The sequence below is a fragment of the Apium graveolens genome, chromosome 11, assembly GCF_009905375.1.
Source record: "Apium graveolens cultivar Ventura chromosome 11, ASM990537v1, whole genome shotgun sequence".
Lineage (NCBI taxonomy): Eukaryota > Viridiplantae > Streptophyta > Magnoliopsida > Apiales > Apiaceae > Apium > Apium graveolens.
Window position 1 is genome coordinate 204,735,110 of NC_133657.1, and position 16,689 is coordinate 204,751,798.

The window sequence follows — 16,689 nt, forward strand, 5'->3', positions numbered from 1 at the left end:
AAAAAATTCATATCTGTTATCTGTGAAACCTAACCTGCCACCACCTAAACCATAGGGTTGACTCAATTGGTCAAAAAGGGGATAATTATCCTCTTGGTCACAGGTTCGAATCCCACGGGAGGAGAATTTATGATTATGCCTTCTGAACCAAAACCCGTCGCTTAAGTGCGGTTTAAACTAGTTCACGTACCGAAGGGTAGCGGTTGCGGATTTTCTACCATAAAAAAACATATAATTTGAGATACTACAAAACCATAACAAGATTTGTCCAATCAGTGCACGTCGAGATCGCTTTTGATTGAGAGGAAACTCGTTGTCCAGATTATGAGGGGACAAGCTGTCTCGATTTAAAGAAAACTCGTTGTCCATATTGTTGTCGAGATTGAGTGGTTATGCGCTGTCCAGATTGAGCATGTATACCGTATACGTTGTCCGGAATGAGCTGGTACGCCCTATCCAAAATGATCTGGTACTACATTTTCAGCAAGTTAAACTAGTTTCTAATTGCAAGCAAAGGTTGTAGTGTTCTAATGTTTGTGTATAGAATACCCCAACTTCAATTTGTCATCTCATAGTCTGGCAGTGTCCCAGTAGACTACGTAACTTAATGTTAATCTGCTTTAAATGAAAAACAATTCAATCTTTCCACACCATTTGGTATGATCTGCACATTTTTCCCAATGAACATTTCTGCTTCAAGTATGCCATTAATCTCTGTAGGAAACTGAACCTGCAAGGAGTAACCTCAACTCAAATTGCATATATATACATGTATAATAAACCTCAAGAAATATATCGATACTCAATTAATCTAGAGGGGTATTTCAGGGCTGCTTCCCATAAATGACACACTTTTACATTCAATTCATAAAAGTAGCACAACCTTCAAAAATGTACTAAAATGTCCTTATGATGTTAAAAAAATATTTCAAGGTGTAGTTTTTAAATTTTTTTATTAAATTTGAAAATTAATATTTTGTTTATAATTTTTTTAGTTGACAAGTGTTGTAAATCTATTTGAATCACCTATTTTTTATTCTAAATAAAAACTTAAACGTATATGATTTTTGCAGCTCGAGGAATGCCATCATGGAGTCTGAGTGTGATTTTTTTTTGGCAAAGTGTCATTTTCATGAATGTTAAAAATGTAGTTTTACAAAATATTTTTTTAATGTTGTTCGTTTAGACAAAAGTATATTTATATTACCTTGATTTTAAAAAATATAATTTGGAAATAATTTAACAGAAGATAAAAGAATTTTGAACCCAATATAATACCTTAAAAAAGATAAATAGAAGTTTAAGAATGACCCATTTGAGCGGCCACTGAAAATGTGATTCAAATAAAAAATTAAATTTATTTATTTGCTTGATTCGTAGTTTTCACAATAATATTATAGTAAATATATACATTTAATATTTATAAAGAATGGTCTATACATGCTCGAAAATGACTGAAAAGAACTGAATATTTATAATTGAGTACTGATTTTTTGGGTTTGCATGTTATTTAAGTGAGCTTTCAATAATATTTAAAATATTCAGTCATTTTCAAATAAGTATTTTTTTAAGTTTGTTTTTAATAATAGTTAATATTTTTTCATAAGTTTATTGGAAAGATTGGAATGTGCATTTTTTTTTAATTTTTCTTGAATTAGTGTATTTATGTTTTTTAGTTTTAAAAATCCTATCAACTTGCAATTTTTGAACTTATGTAAGTTAAAACATATATGCATAACTTCTTAATTACAATAAAAAAATACATGCTTAAATGCTTAATTATATAAGCACGTAGTTTTTATTCTAATAGAAGTTAGACATATATGATTTTCGTAACTTCAAACATGGTATTATCTATTATATCTTTACCAGCAGTAGTGAACACTCCTTAAAATTTGTAGTAAGAATGACACTTTGATAAATATTCATAACCCATATTTTTAAATTTGAACAGTGGGTCGACCCATATTCCTAAACATACTAATTTATATACAAATCAGCCGAGATTTATGGACTATCCAATATTTACATGGGTTTTAAAATAATTAAATATCAATATATCAGTATTATCAAACGTGTTATTAATATATATTTGTTATGATACCATATCAGTCATAGATCCATAATTTACATTAACATAAAAATTCAAAATCAGAGACATAATATCTTCTTTGTTACAGGCCATATTCATGAAACTCAACATTTGTATAAATCATCTTCTATCGAATTTGTATTACTGATGATATATTATCTATAGTGTAATCGTGTACATATTGTTGTTAATATTTTAACAAAACCTATTTTTATTATTTTACAGTAATGATTATCGCTGGACTAATTGCATAACATTGAAGCTATGAATAGGAGCAAACGTTCTACTACTTTTGAAGACAACGAGCCTGGTATAAATCTGAATAATCAAACAATGTCGCATCATGTTTTTTCTAAATGTTATAGCGTATTTAATTCATAATTGGTATTGATAGTTTATAGTCATCGTTGTCACTTTTATTATTTGTTTTAGCTGTTAAGCGATGAGGTCGTGGACAGATATGTGATCCGATTCTCCAAGTAGATAATAATGTAACAATTAGAAATTGTATCCTGCAACTTTAAAAATGGGTTAAGTAAGACAAACTAATGTAAGAGAAGCTTATGTATCAACCATCTAATAATAAAATTAGGTATATTGTTTAGGCATAAAGGTTGGGAAAATGACATCCTAAATCAGGATAAAATGGTGTCAACATAAATTTTGTTACGTTTTTTTAGTAGAAACCATCTTATATGACTGTTTCTTGCAGGAAAAAAGCACCATACAAAGGGAAAGCCGCGAAAAGGAAGGGAGAGTATCAAAAGCTTATAATAACTGGCTTATAATAAGAAGCAGGTAAACCACTTTACCTATATATTAAGCTGTGCTGATGTTTCATTCAAGTGTTTTGGGTTGTTGCTTGCTCATTGTAATATGAAACAGGACATCACAACTAATGATGGTGATGAGAAATCTGAAAAACACGATGATGAGCATTAATCAGAAACCAGTCCATATCACGTTCTAATTATTCCAAATATAATCAATTTCTTCTTGGCTATCTACAAATATGTAGCAACACAAGTTAGGATATGATTCCAACAACAATAATATTGAATGAAAATAATGACATACGATCATAGCTAAAAATAAACCACAATTTTAAGCGCATACCTTGTATTAAAAAAACCAAACACCATACTCAACAAACGAGTACCCAGAGGCAAATACACATGTCATATATAGTATAAATTGTAGTGAGTTGTTTCATCATGAAAGAGAGTAATATAGACTGTCCTGTGTTAATCAACATGTCTACTCACCTATCCCAACTGAATTAACAATCAAAAACACTCTCAAATCCTCTCAAGTTATATTTCCATGTTTCAGGAAAAGTAAACAAGAAGAACGTCGTGCAACCTCATGTGACGAGAAACACAATTTATGTACCCTTAGGAAAAATAGAAATGTATCAAGAAAAACTATATGCCTAGAACACTATACACAAATATACAAAAACATATATAAAAAGTTCTTATAAATGAAAACCCCCTAATTGGAGCGTACATAAGAACCCTAAATTGATACACAATAATTTATCCTAAATTAACAAAAAAATAACTAAAAAACATCAAGACAAATAAATAAACCGCAAATTTAAACTCAAAATAACTTACCCCAAATCAAAACACTATAATTAATTCCAAGAATTTGTTAGGGGAAAAAGCTTAAACAACGATTGAGATAAGTGCTTGCCTTCTTCAAACTTCAGTCTTTTTCTCTCTTGAATTGTCGAGTTTGAGTCTTTTTCTTCTTCGAGCTTGCATAGTTTTTCAGACTCTGGTCTTCGTTTGTCTTCCCTTTCCTATTTCACCTCTCATTTTAATTTCTCTATTTTTATGTTTTTTGTAAGTTGAAATGTTATTATTTTAATAAAAAAAATTATTATTACTTTTGTGGTACTGTGCTTGTTTGGAGATCCTGAGCAAAAAATATTCGAGAAGCCCGCCAAAGAATTGACCCAAAAAATTTAAATCAATGTCAATGTTTTAAATATTCTTGGTGATATATATATCAAATTTTATATTTTACAACACTTCATCAATGCAATTGTAACACTTACCCAAAGCATTATAATATCTCTAGATTTGCCCAAACTTGGTAAGTAATAGAAAAGTTTTTTAGCAAAATTCATCAAGTTTAGTTACGAAATCCAATCTATGATATAATGTATTAAATATTTAAAATTACATTAGGGGTTCAGATACTAATGTGTTTAGAAAATTAATGGTTGTACTGAGTTCTCTAAAATAAGACAACTCAATTTCTTGAAAAAACTATAGTTGTTATCCAGATTAAATGCGGCATTTAATCTGAGGGGTTAGTCATAGAAAAGACCATATGAAATATAGCGAACGAGTTACCCGAAATCACAAAAATGATAAAAAAAATCGAAAATTTCGAGGCACGTGAAAATCACGCTTTCCTTAAAACAGATAAGCCCCTCCGACGTTGTGCTTGAAAGTTTTGTGACTTTCGTTTTCTTGGATACAGATAAGCACTTGAGACCCACCTCCTACGAACCAAATAAACATAAATATTATCTACGTGATCCTAGAACTCTATAAAGAATGTAAAAAATCATAGGACAACTTGTGTAATCTTTTATATATCCCAATAATGATAAAAAAAAACTCTTTATAGAATAGTACCAAAATATGTAACTTAGAAAGCCAATAAATATTGTAACCTCCACCGTCATAATAAATATTTTAATATTATTTCATTAAATAGGAGTTACAATATCATTAGTAAAGAAGTTAAAAAATAAAATTATAAATATAAAATTCAACTTTATTCAAATTCTAACAATCCCTCATATGAATAAAATTGACATTGTAAAAGACTCTTTGACATGGAGATAAATAGTCATAGTAGAAACCAGCTTAAAATAAGTAGGGATTACTCCTTAAATCTTCCTTGAAAGAATATATTTATATTTCTAAAATTTCAGTATTCGCGTTAACCTTGAACTGCTATTTTGTATTGTGAAATGATGATATATTCCCAACAATTGTCTTTCCGATATTTGTTCATTTTTCAGTATTAAGCCCATTTTGGTCCTGAACTTTAGCCTGTGAGTTTTACCCGGAATTGCCCCCCACAATTTTTTCTTGAAACGGCCCCACTTCACTCACATAGGTGATTTCTTGAGTAATACCAATATATTATTTGTTCGATATATCGACACATAAGGATCATGAAAAGTATAATTTAGTCTTTTCCGCATTTTATCATTGTTTTCATTATAAGAATGGACCCGAGAATAAAAAAACTCCACGGTGATCTCACTAAGTCTTTACAGTAAGGTTGTCCATTGAACAAAGATCTTAGGATCTTCAGTCTAAGTTTCCTTTGTAGCGACTTTTATTACGGGCTTTAGTCGCAATTTTCTCGATGATTCTCAACTATCTCTCTTGTTAACCCTTTGGTTAGCGGATCCACATTGTTATCATTTGACTTGATGTAGTCCGTAATGATAACTCTAGTTGAGAGTAGTTGTTTTATAGAATTATGTTGACGGCGAATATGTCTCAACATTCCATGGAAATTCAAAGAGTACTACGGACTTGTCATCATACAGATTTCAATCTATAATTAATATTACTAACTTTCAGCGTCCCCGAAAATTATCAATTTCCATTCACCATATCACCAAATTTGTGCATCTTCATATTGACAATTCACCTTAATTTAGTTTCTCAATTTGAGCGTTCTAAAACTAGCAACTTAATCGTACATGTTAAAACCATTGATTTTGACAAAGTTATATATTGTTACATTCTTATGAATCTCGCACTTTAGATTCATGCACAAGATATAATCAGACTTTATCGTTGTTTATTTATTTAGGGGGAGCGACGAGCCGAAACCGAACCAAGCCGGAATCGAAAAAACCGAGAATCGAAATACATACCGTAATCTCCACCTTCATAATAAATAATTCAGTATTATTTCATTAAATAGGATTTACAATATCAGTAGTAAAGAAGTTACAAAATAAAATAATAAATATAAAATTCAACTTTATTCAAATTCTAACATGGACAACCACATGAACCAGAATACTAGATAGGTTTATATTCTCAGAGTGTCTAGGTGACATCTCCCAGCAAGCTTCTGAGCAAAGTACCCTTTAAAGAAATCTGCAGCACCAATCCTTTTAAACTTTGGAGGAGCTTGGGATGAGAGAAGGCTCGGTGCAGGACCAAATTCTCCATCTAGCTTAGGGCTTAAAAATGTAGCAATCGACATTCTTTCCTTCACTGGGTTAACAACGCCTCTATGCTCAACGCTACGATATATTCCATTGGTTACAACCTACAAATTAAATCATGTAATGCATTACATTAAGGTCAAGGAGTCTAGGATAACATATATATGTGCAAACAATGAAATTATGTTTTCATAATTAATTATACCTCCACAACATCTCCAATGTTTATTACAAAGGCAGAAGGCAGCGGTTTCACTGGAATCCAATCACCGTCCTTTCTAATATGGAGGCCTTCGATTTCATTAAGTTGAAAAAGGATAGTGAGGCCAGTAGCATCACTGTGGGGCGCGAGTCCAATAACTTGGTCTGCTTGAGGGCATGGAGGATAGTAATTAGTCCTCATTGATTGCATGCCTTCTTCAAACAGTACTTTAAAATCCTCAGGATCCATTTGAAGTGCCTTTGCCATTAGGTTGAGAATTTTCATCGCCAAGCTTTTCAACTCCCCCGAATAAGCCTCTATAGCATCTCTGCATGTTTATTATCTTCTTACTTGAGCTTGATCTAAGTTGGTCAGCGTATATGGTACACGTAGTGATAGAAATTCATACCTGAATGATTGAGGTAGCTGTGGCAACAAGTGCGGTTTCCTGATTTCTGCAGGAAGGGTGATCATGTAAAACATATCAGCCCATTCAAGCTGCTGTTCCTTCGAGACTACGAAGGCTTGTCCATATCCCTCAATATCTCCCTCAAGTTGACCAAACTTTTTCTTCTCTTCCAGTGGCAGCTTAAAGAACTCCTCGATCTCTGTTTTCACTTTGTCCAGCAACGAATCGCTAACCCCATGGTTTATCAACTTGCAAACAAAAAGTACAAGTAAGATCACGATAAATACCTGAAATAAGTATATCATCAAGTAGCATTTTAACAAATAAGTTTTTCTGAGAAATCGCGATAAATACCTGAAAGAAACCCCACTCTTTACACGCTTGGTGTAATTTGTTTAGCTCATCAGCGTCCACTGAACCACCATCATGTAAGATCTCCAAATCAATAACGGGGACTTCCTGTAAATTTGTTGAACTTACATTCACAGGTTCATGATCTGAACTCAAGTACCGTATCGGTACCGTGGCAGATTTTTCCTTGATCAGTTCTTGCACTGAAGGTACTTGGAGGGAGGTACCAATCTTTTTTACTTCCATTTTTTCTCTATCGAATGCTCAGAGCGCTCTCTTCCTTATTGTGAAGTGATCTTGTGAGGTAAATCGAATGATTATTAGTATATATAGTAAATTGAGTAGAAAATTATTCTTCAATTTGGTTGTAATAGCGTACAAAAGAAACACGTAAGACTTACGGAGAGACAAACCAATTTAAGATTTGTTAAGATCAACTGTGATAGCATACAAAAGAAATACGTAAAACTGATTAAAAACAAATCAATGATTGAAATGATAAAGTTGCTAAAATTGATCAACAAAGTCAAATCTAATGTCCCTTACGTGACAAATTGATATTTGAGCTTGAAAGAAAGTGGTTTAAAAGAGTACAAATATTGAAAACTGGTTTAGAAGCTACAATTATTCATTAGACCATCACCAGGTCGCTTTACAATGCTGGATCTTTTGGTTTTACAAATAATAGGCATTTTATCTCCATTTCAGCTATTAAATTTTGTGCTTGGTTTCCAAAATTTTGTGCTTGGTTTACACAATTCTGGATATTTTGTAATTCTTCTTTCCAAGTAAATGAATAATTTTTTATTTTCTTTATTTAGGTTAAATTGCAAAAGTAAATATAATTACACTAAGCAATAAGTCAAATAGAGTTTAGAATTTAATTTTTCAATTTGATATCGAATTTTACATTTAACAATATAATTAATTATAATTTTTAACACCTATCCGAAGTCATTATCTTTATTTCTAATTTTTTTTATATTCATATATTAAAATTATTAATTAAAGTAATTTGTAATCTTTATTTAATTTTGTTTGAAAAAAATTATAACCTATAAGTTACTATTTAACAAACACCTTATCAACTTATAAACATCTAAATAACTTATAAGTTAATATTTTCATATCACGACACTCTTCAACTTTAAATCTTAAGTTATATTTCTATATATCAAAGGGGCTAAATATTTGGCCTTTAACATTTTCCAACATAATTTATATTCTTTATTAAAAAGTAAAGCAGAAATCCCTCTTAGTGTTATGTTATGCCATGTATATTGCGATATGCAACTAAAATAATAATAATAATAATAATAAAAATAAAAATATTAAAATTATATACGAGGGCATGTTAACTAGAAGCTGAGAATAAAATATATTTAATTAAAACTGAGAATATAAAATAATTTATACAAACCCCGTTTTATTATCTTGCGGATGTTAATAAAATATCGCATCAAAATTTTAATTAATAAGATATTAATGAAATATTTTACTAGAAGTTTATTAAGTTTTGAGAATGAAAATCTAGAATATAATATTGTTTACAAAAAATTCATATTCATTAAATTTTTTATTTAATATAATAATCATAATGATATAAGTTATATACTAGGAATCTATTAACTAAATGACGAGAATAAAATATGAGAATCTATAATATATAGGGATTTTTTCAAAAATATCCAAGTTACAGAAATATTTGCAAAAATACGGATCAACCTCATATGCAACCACATATGCAACCGTTACAAACTCATATGCAACCCGCGTCCGTATTTTTGCAAATATTTAAAAAGTAGTATTTTTGATAAATTCCCTAATATATATTAATAAAGAAAATACTATTTCAATGGAACACAGTGTTACTAAAGTAGATTTATTTATTAATTAAATTAATCTAATAATAATAATAATAGTGGTAGAAGTAATATACTAGGAGTCGGTTAACTAAAAGACGAGAATAAAATAAGAGAATTTACAATTTTCATTAAGGGAAATATTATTTATATGGAATACGGTGTTACTAAAGTAATATAAGTTATTTACTATGAGTCTATAATTTGAAGGAGCGGTGTTATTATAATATCAAAATATCAAATGATTAGATTTAATGACCTTTTGACCCTTAAATTATAGATTGTTCTAACTATCAGCTCCCAATATATGAAGTCCTACCTTTTAACCACCAATATATGAGATTTCCTATCTTTTAACCTTTTTTACTAGTATAAATCAGAGGGATAAAAAAGACATTTACCCTCAGAGTTGTAAAAACATTTCACATATCCTGAGGGTGAAAAGTTACATCATAATTTAGTTTAAGGGCTAACAGATATATACGGATTATTTTATGAAATTTATATATACTTTTGATGGTATCACTTTTGTCGTATCCACTTTTTTGCTCCTCGTATGGTCATATATAAACGAATTATATAGTGCATTTATAAGTTGCAATGTAGGTCCTTATATAATAAAAACAGGCAACATGAGAAATAAATGCTACAAATACAAAATTTAGTATAGAAATATCAAACGTGAAACACAATCTAGTAATTTGAAAGAAGGCCCCACTGACATAAGCAAACATTTGTAAAGGAATCTCTTTCCAGCAGAGACACCAAAACTGGGATTCTAAGTCCAGCAGAGACTGCTTCAGGTATTGTTTGTTAAGTGCACCTCCTTCACATTTCCACATCTTTTCATATGGCTTCATACATTTGGGGTGATGAATATAACAACCTATATTTTAGGGACCAAAAGATCATTAAGTCTAATGATTATCACTCCTTAATCTAATTAATTAATTTCAATTCAAACTCAAGTTCGATTTCACGTAACTACGTAGTTATACACAATTTTTTTATTTAATTTTTACTATAATTTCAGGTTTAATACGCCATAGCAACATAATTACTATATTAAATAACGATGGAATAATACTAAAATATCAAATTTTTTGTTATCTCTACATAATCTAATAATTAATTTCACTTTAAATTCGGGTTTTATTCCCCGTAACTACATAATTACACAAAATTTAATTATTTAATTTCACTTATTGAATTTCATCATAATTTCGGTTCCGATTCCCAGTAGCAATATAATATAATTAAATAAAATGTATTACTAATAATTAAATACTAGGAATCGAATAATATAATTAATCATTCTCGATGTCAGTCCGTTCCTTGCACGGTTATCGACAAGTATACATTTAAAACACAAAAATAAAAAAAAATTAACCAAATTTACAAAACTACAAGGGTCATACTTGAATACTAAATGAGAGCAGGACTGATCGATTCCAATGCTAAACACATGAACTAAATATTTTTAGTGCTAAACACATACACTGAAAACATTGACGGAATTAAAGAGACTAAAAATAAGGGCTCCTCATATTCTCAGAGTGTCTAGGTAACATTTCCCAACAAGCTTCTGAACAAAATATCCTTTAAAAAAATCTGCAGAAGCAATCCTTTTAAACTTTGGAGGAGCTTGGGACGATATAATGCTCGGTGCAGGACCAAATTCTCCATCTAGCTTCGGGCTTAAAAATGTAGCAATCGACATTCTTTCCTTCACTGAGTTAACAACGCCTCGATGCTCAATGCTACGATAAATTCCGTTGGTTACAACCTGCAAATTTAAATCATGTAAATGCATTGTGTCAACGAGTCTATGATAACTTATACATGTTCAAGAAATGAAAATATAGTTTCATAATTGTTGTACCTCCATAACATCTCCAATGTTTATTACAAAGGCAGAAGGCAACGGTTTGATTGGAATCCAAATACCGTCCTTTTTAATCTGGAGGCCTTCGATTTCATTAAGTTGATGAAGGATAGTGAGGCCAGTAGCATCACTGTGGGGTGCAAGTCCAATAACATGTTCCGGTTGAGGGCATGGAGGATAGTAATTAGTCCTCATTGATTGCATGCCTTCTTCAAACAGTACTTTAAATTCCTCAGGATCCATTTTAAGCGCCTTTGCCATTAGGTTGAGAATTTTCATCGCCAAGCTTTTCAACTCCACTGAATAAGCCTCTATAGCATCTCTGCATATTTATTTGATTCTCACTTCAGCTTGATTTAAGTTGGTCAGTGTCTACTGTAACGTTGAGAAAATGTCGTTACCTGAATGATTGAGGTAGTCGTGGCAACAAGTGCGGTTTCCTGAGATCTGTAGGAAGGGTGATCATGTAAAATATGTCAGCCCAATCAAGCTTCTGCTCGTTCGAGACTACAAAGTGTTGTCCATATCCCTCAATGTCTCCCTCAAGTTGACCAAACTTGTTCTTGTCTTCCAGTGGCATCTTAAAGAACTGCTCAACCTCTGTTTTCACTTTGTCCAGCAACAAATTGCTAACCCCATGGTTTATGAGCTTCAAAGTGAACAAGATAAACAAGTGCTGTAATTGAGTCTTCCATTGAGTAGAACTTTAACAAATAATTTACTTTAAAATCGCGATACATACCTGAAAGAAACCCCAGTCTTTACACGCTTGGTGTAATTTGCTTAGCTCAGCGTCCATTGAATCTCCATCAAGTAAGATTCCCATATCAATAACGGGGACTTCAAGTAAATCGGTTGAACTGAGAACTACAGGTTCTTGATCTGAACGTATGTACCGTATAGGAACCATGACAGATTTTTCCTTGACCAGTTCTTGAACTGAAGGTACTTGCAGAGAGTTACCTAGCTTTGTTAAGTTTGCTGCTTCCATTTTTTTTTTCTATCGAATGTTCAGAGCACTTCTCTCTTACTTTATGTATGTGTGTGTGAAGTGAATATCTAACTTCATCTTACAGCAATTTCTTTTAAGTGTATTTATAGCTGAATTGAGAATATGTTTGTTGGCCAGTTCTTTTTTATAGTTTGCTTGCTTGCTAGATCAACCGTTTATTATTAAAATTAATTTAAATCTCAGTATGTTGAGGAATCTGCTGAATTGTTTACAATGCTGTCCGCAACCTTCTCCTGGATCTCGAATGAAAAGTAAACTCTGATTCTCAATGGAAAGTAATTTAAACAAAGACAAATTGGAATGTACTCATGTCAACCCTCAAAGTTTACGCTAATGAGGTGTTTATGGTTGTTGTGATCAACTTGTTATTTGTATATACCACAATGCCCAACTGAGAACATGCTTATATGTAAGTTTTGTAATTTTTAAAAAACCAAAAACAAGGTTGACTATTGAATAAAGTTTGTGTCTACTTTGAACAATTGAAGCTACACACCCTGGAGTTGAGAAATTATATATTAAAATCACAGACAAATTTGATAAACAACATTTTGTTCTGCAGTTCTCTAACTTAACTTTATATGTACAGTAGTGATGATGTACAATGTTAATGTAAGGGATAAGTTGTTGTCCAATCAGATTGACTTTATTTTATTTTTTTTGTCGAGAAATTGAGTTTATCTTAATTCTCTGATAGAAGAATGTCTTCTCTGGAGAGTTCAACTGAGCAAGGCGGAGATGATCATAATGATCAGGCAGAATCTCGACCAAAGATTCTAACTGACGAAGAAAAACTCGAGCCAGTGGCCAGTAGTCTGAAGCCAGAGAAAGAGGGCATTAGTCAAGAATTGTCAGACACTAAATTGACAAATCAAGTAGTCGAGCCAATGAGCAGAAGTAATGATAAAGAGATGGAAACTTTAGAAGAACAGGCAGTGAATGGTGAAGTGAAGACTAACATTAAAAAAGTACTAGATGATGTAAGGAATCTCACCAGAGATGGTTCAATGAATCCTCATCCGGGATTCTTATTATGCTTTTTCTGCTGTGCGTTTTGCCATGAAGGATGTGCATTTGTTCTGTGTCTTCCTTGCTTGGCTGTTGCCAAGGTTCGGAGCTGCATTGTGAGATTTGGTTAATTGTGCCATCAATTACTGTTTCTCCATCCTGAGCTCAGACTATTAAGCTCTTGTGTGACGTCTTTTGTCCATGTATTATTTCAGATCTGATTAAACTTTTATCATTAAAGAAGATATACATTCTTCTGTGTGATCAATCAAGATATGTTATCGGATAATTACTGTAAACTGCTATGTTCTTCATTCGATCATCATTCGTTATCATCCATACTTCTTCTTATGTATCTGATTATAAATTTGATCTCAGAGCATATTTGATTAAATGCAGAATGGCATTCTTAATCAAAATCGTCTTAACGAAACCACAAAATGTAATCTGTGGCTCTGTGCTCAGCACGTTTTTCTTTTATGTTTGGCTAATATAAATTATGGGTTTTCTTTGCCTCTTTAATATAAAAAATGGGTTTTCTTTGCCTCTTTAATATATGCTGTAGATCATATTGTCGATACTCTCAGTGGTCTTAATCCCGATTAGTATCCAATATCCCAAAATCGCAGTTATTAGCTAACACGAATGATTTGGCAAATTGATTGTCGATACTCTCAGTAGATATAATGTGCCTATCACTGCACACAGAGACGATAAAAATTAGTATAGTATGCAGACTCTCCCTCTTCCTGTGTCCAATCCATGATGAAGTACAGCACATATTACGAGAGAAGCAAATCTTGGTTGAAGGTCTGATGGGGCCTAACTCTACATTAGTATGATATTCTCTGATTTGGGCCGAGCTCGAGTTTGTTTTTGGGTTATTCCCAAAAGGCCTCACTGACTGCTTATGCTTATATTCTAACAAACTGCCCCTCCCACAAACGATGTGGGACAACTCCTAACAGTACCTTGCTTCGATATATACCAATAAATAATTCCAGTCTGTTTACATTGTAAATTGTATGATAAAAATCTCATAACTGTTTGTTCAATAAAAATGCATATCAACTGAGTTGCATGCCAACTGTTTCAAGATAGCTGAGTTAAGCATTATGTAAGTGAATGTTGAACCATAGCAGGAAGCATCTTGGTACACTTGAAATTTATAATGAGGCCTAACACTGTTACAGCATGGCTCCTCCCCTGCTCTCCGGTGTACGATTAGTAGATCAGAATAATACTCATACAACAATTCTAACAACTTTTCTTTAAGACCCTGTAGGAGGTCTCAACTTGTTAATGCAGAATCAATTAGTTATTGTTTAACGAATTATTGAACAGCGAGAGGTAATCGATTGCTGAACATGCACACACATGCTTATATTAAAATGCCATCTGAATCTAGAAATTACTTAATAGTCAACTATCCGAAAACTACTCACCAGCTCTCTACATTTCAACTACATTTTTCATTTCTGTCAAGGGAGAAAAATACACTCTGACATCGGCATATACGTTCAGTTGTCCTTCTTCACAATTGAAATCAACTACATTTTTTGTTTCTGTCGAATAAGAAGATTATTATAGAATTTTATATGGCTGAAGCAATTGTGTCCTTGGTTGTGGCAAGGCTAAGTGATTTATTGAATGAAGAAGCTCATCTTCTTGTTGGAGTGAAGGATGAAATTCAACAAGTGGTGACCGAGCTCAGCCGGATGAAGACATTCTTACCAGATGCCATTTCTATGAGCCATGCTCAAGATGATATCCGCGTTTTAGTTGCAGACGTAAGAGAGCTTGCCTATGATGCTGAAATTGTTATTGAAACTTTTCTTCTCAGAGTTTCATCCACTGCAAGAAGCAAAAAGAGAAAGATGAGAAGTTTACAAACAAAGATCTCTCTCATCTTTGATCGCTTTGGTTATCATCGAATTAGATCTACCCTTGATTCCCTACCTGTAACACCGGAGAAGCTACAGAGGTTTCACTCTCACGCTACTGTTGAACCAGATATATTTGTTGGATTTGGGGGAGCCATTGATAGCTTAGTCGGGCATTTGGTGAACGGAAGTGATGATTGTTACCCACTGATATCGATTTGTGGAATGGGAGGTTTGGGTAAGACGACTCTCGCTGAAAAAATATACAATCACCCTACAATTAAGACCACTTTTTCTGGTTTAGCTTGGGTTTCAGTATCGCAGAAGTGGCAGGCAAAACTTGTGTTGCGACGTATTCTTATATGTCTTGTTCCAGAGAAGAAAGAGGAAATTCTTACCTTCGATGATGACAAGCTAGTGATGAATCTGCTACAAATTCAAGAGAAGAAAAAATGCTTGATAGTCCTTGATGACATATGGACAATTGGTGCATGGGATTCTATAAAGAAGGCCTTCGCAGCTGAAAAATCTTTAAGCAAACTAATGCTTACAAGTCGCAATGTTGAGGTTGCTAGGCATGTAAATCCGAAAGGACTCATTCACCAACCAGAATGTCTTGACCCAGAAGAGAGTTGGAAGCTACTTAAGTTTAAGGCACTTCCCAAAGGAGGGGATGCTCTAGGTAAATGTTCATTTCAAATGCATTTATTATGTTTCATACCGCCTTCTATTAAAGTATGGTTTCTGATTCCTGTTTTGTGTTGCAGACATTACCAGAGATGTTAAAAGGATGGAGCAATTGGGAAGAGAAATGGTCAAATATTGTGCTGGTCTTCCGCTAGCTATAGTGATGCTGGGGGGAATTCTTGTAACGAAACCTTCTTTGATTGAGTGGGAGAAGGTACACGATGATGCTAAGTCATCTCTGGAAAGGGGAAAAGCACTGGGAGAATCTTATCAAAGTCAATTATTGGACGTTTTGGTATGGAGTTACAATGATTTGCCACCTCAATTGAAGCCATGCTTTCTTTATCTAGGTAAGTTTAACGAAGACGAATGGATAGAAGTGGAAACGTTATATCAGCTATGGATCGCTGAAGGAATGGTACTGTCAAGTGACAAAACGAAGGGGGAAACAATGATGCAAGTGGCTGAATCTTATATGGGGGAGCTGGTCCATAAAAGTATGGTTCAAGTGAAATATAACAATGTGGAGTCATCGCTCACAAAGTTCAAATCTTGTTCTCTTCATGACCTTATGAGAGAGCTATCTCTAAACCAAGCAAAGAAGGAAGATTTATACAAAGTTGTTGATCTCCGAGAAGGAGATAATCATCTTAAGGCTACTGTGGACATGAGGTCTGCTGACACTAGACAACTTGTAGTTTATTTTGATGAGAGACATACAAGCAAACAAGTTAATCACTACTTTGGCAAGAAAGCCAATCAACAAAGATACCGATCAGTGTTACTATTCAATGAGTTTAGAACAGAAGTTTGCCACCAGTGCTGGGGTCAGATGTTGCCAATTTTAGGTTCTTAAGAGTTTTTGCTTTGGAAGAAGTCCAGTTTGATAAACAAACTCTTTCCGGTACCCTTTTTCGTCTTAATTTTGGAAGAGTATTAAGCAGCCTCGTTTACTTACGATATCTGAGTGTTAGGAAAACTAATTTATTGCTTTTGCCATCCATACAAAATTTGGTGCTCCTACAAACACTCAAATTAGACCTACAGAATGATATATTTTTTCCGCCATGGCTGTCAAG

The 16,689-nt window shown here is 32.8% G+C and overlaps 3 protein-coding genes and 1 long non-coding RNA gene across 4 annotated transcripts; 1 reads left to right on the forward strand and 3 right to left on the reverse strand.

Moving 5' to 3' along the window:
* Positions 1-477: 477 nt before the first annotated feature.
* Positions 478-3,926, reverse strand: LOC141697460 (uncharacterized). The gene is made up of 3 exons (XR_012564733.1): positions 3,791-3,926; positions 2,905-3,008; positions 478-730 (listed from the first exon to the last, which is right to left on the reverse strand). It is a non-coding gene; the product is annotated as an uncharacterized LOC141697460 (long non-coding RNA).
* A 2,149-nt stretch (positions 3,927-6,075) lies between these two features.
* On the reverse strand, positions 6,076-7,619 carry LOC141697456 (oxoglutarate-dependent flavonoid 7-O-demethylase 1-like). The gene is made up of 4 exons (XM_074501842.1): positions 7,277-7,619; positions 6,923-7,170; positions 6,517-6,841; positions 6,076-6,415 (listed from the first exon to the last, which is right to left on the reverse strand). Exons 1-4 carry the CDS (start codon positions 7,517-7,519, stop codon positions 6,173-6,175), a joined length of 1,059 nt encoding a protein of 352 aa, XP_074357943.1. The 5' UTR covers positions 7,520-7,619; the 3' UTR covers positions 6,076-6,172.
* A 2,931-nt stretch (positions 7,620-10,550) lies between these two features.
* LOC141697453 (oxoglutarate-dependent flavonoid 7-O-demethylase 1-like) lies at positions 10,551-12,830 on the reverse strand. The gene is made up of 4 exons (XM_074501841.1): positions 11,763-12,830; positions 11,422-11,669; positions 11,018-11,342; positions 10,551-10,921 (listed from the first exon to the last, which is right to left on the reverse strand). Exons 1-4 carry the CDS (start codon positions 12,009-12,011, stop codon positions 10,679-10,681), a joined length of 1,065 nt encoding a protein of 354 aa, XP_074357942.1. The 5' UTR covers positions 12,012-12,830; the 3' UTR covers positions 10,551-10,678.
* Positions 12,831-14,638: 1,808 nt separating this feature from the next.
* On the forward strand, positions 14,639-16,466 carry LOC141696563 (putative disease resistance protein At1g50180). Its single transcript, XM_074500689.1, has 2 exons — positions 14,639-15,605; positions 15,691-16,466. The coding sequence occupies exons 1-2, from the start codon at positions 14,639-14,641 to the stop codon at positions 16,464-16,466; spliced, it is 1,743 nt and encodes a 580-aa protein (XP_074356790.1).
* Positions 16,467-16,689: the final 223 nt, after the last annotated feature.

Coding starts and splice junctions, on each gene's coding strand:
- LOC141697456 (XM_074501842.1), bottom strand. CDS start 7,519: ATGGAAGTAAAAAAGATTGGTACCTCCCTCCAAGTACCTTCAGTGCAA. Junction 6,842..6,922: donor CAGCTACCTCAATCATTCAG/GTATGAATTTCT, acceptor ATAAACATGCAG/AGATGCTATAGAGGCTTATT. Junction 6,416..6,516: donor ACATTGGAGATGTTGTGGAG/GTATAATTAATT, acceptor TTTAATTTGTAG/GTTGTAACCAATGGAATATA.
- LOC141696563 (XM_074500689.1), top strand. CDS start 14,639: ATGGCTGAAGCAATTGTGTCCTTGGTTGTGGCAAGGCTAAGTGATTTA. Junction 15,606..15,690: donor CAAAGGAGGGGATGCTCTAG/GTAAATGTTCAT, acceptor TTTGTGTTGCAG/ACATTACCAGAGATGTTAAA.
- LOC141697453 (XM_074501841.1), bottom strand. CDS start 12,011: ATGGAAGCAGCAAACTTAACAAAGCTAGGTAACTCTCTGCAAGTACCT. Junction 11,670..11,762: donor AAGACTGGGGTTTCTTTCAG/GTATGTATCGCG, acceptor TTCACTTTGAAG/CTCATAAACCATGGGGTTAG. Junction 10,922..11,017: donor ACATTGGAGATGTTATGGAG/GTACAACAATTA, acceptor TTAAATTTGCAG/GTTGTAACCAACGGAATTTA.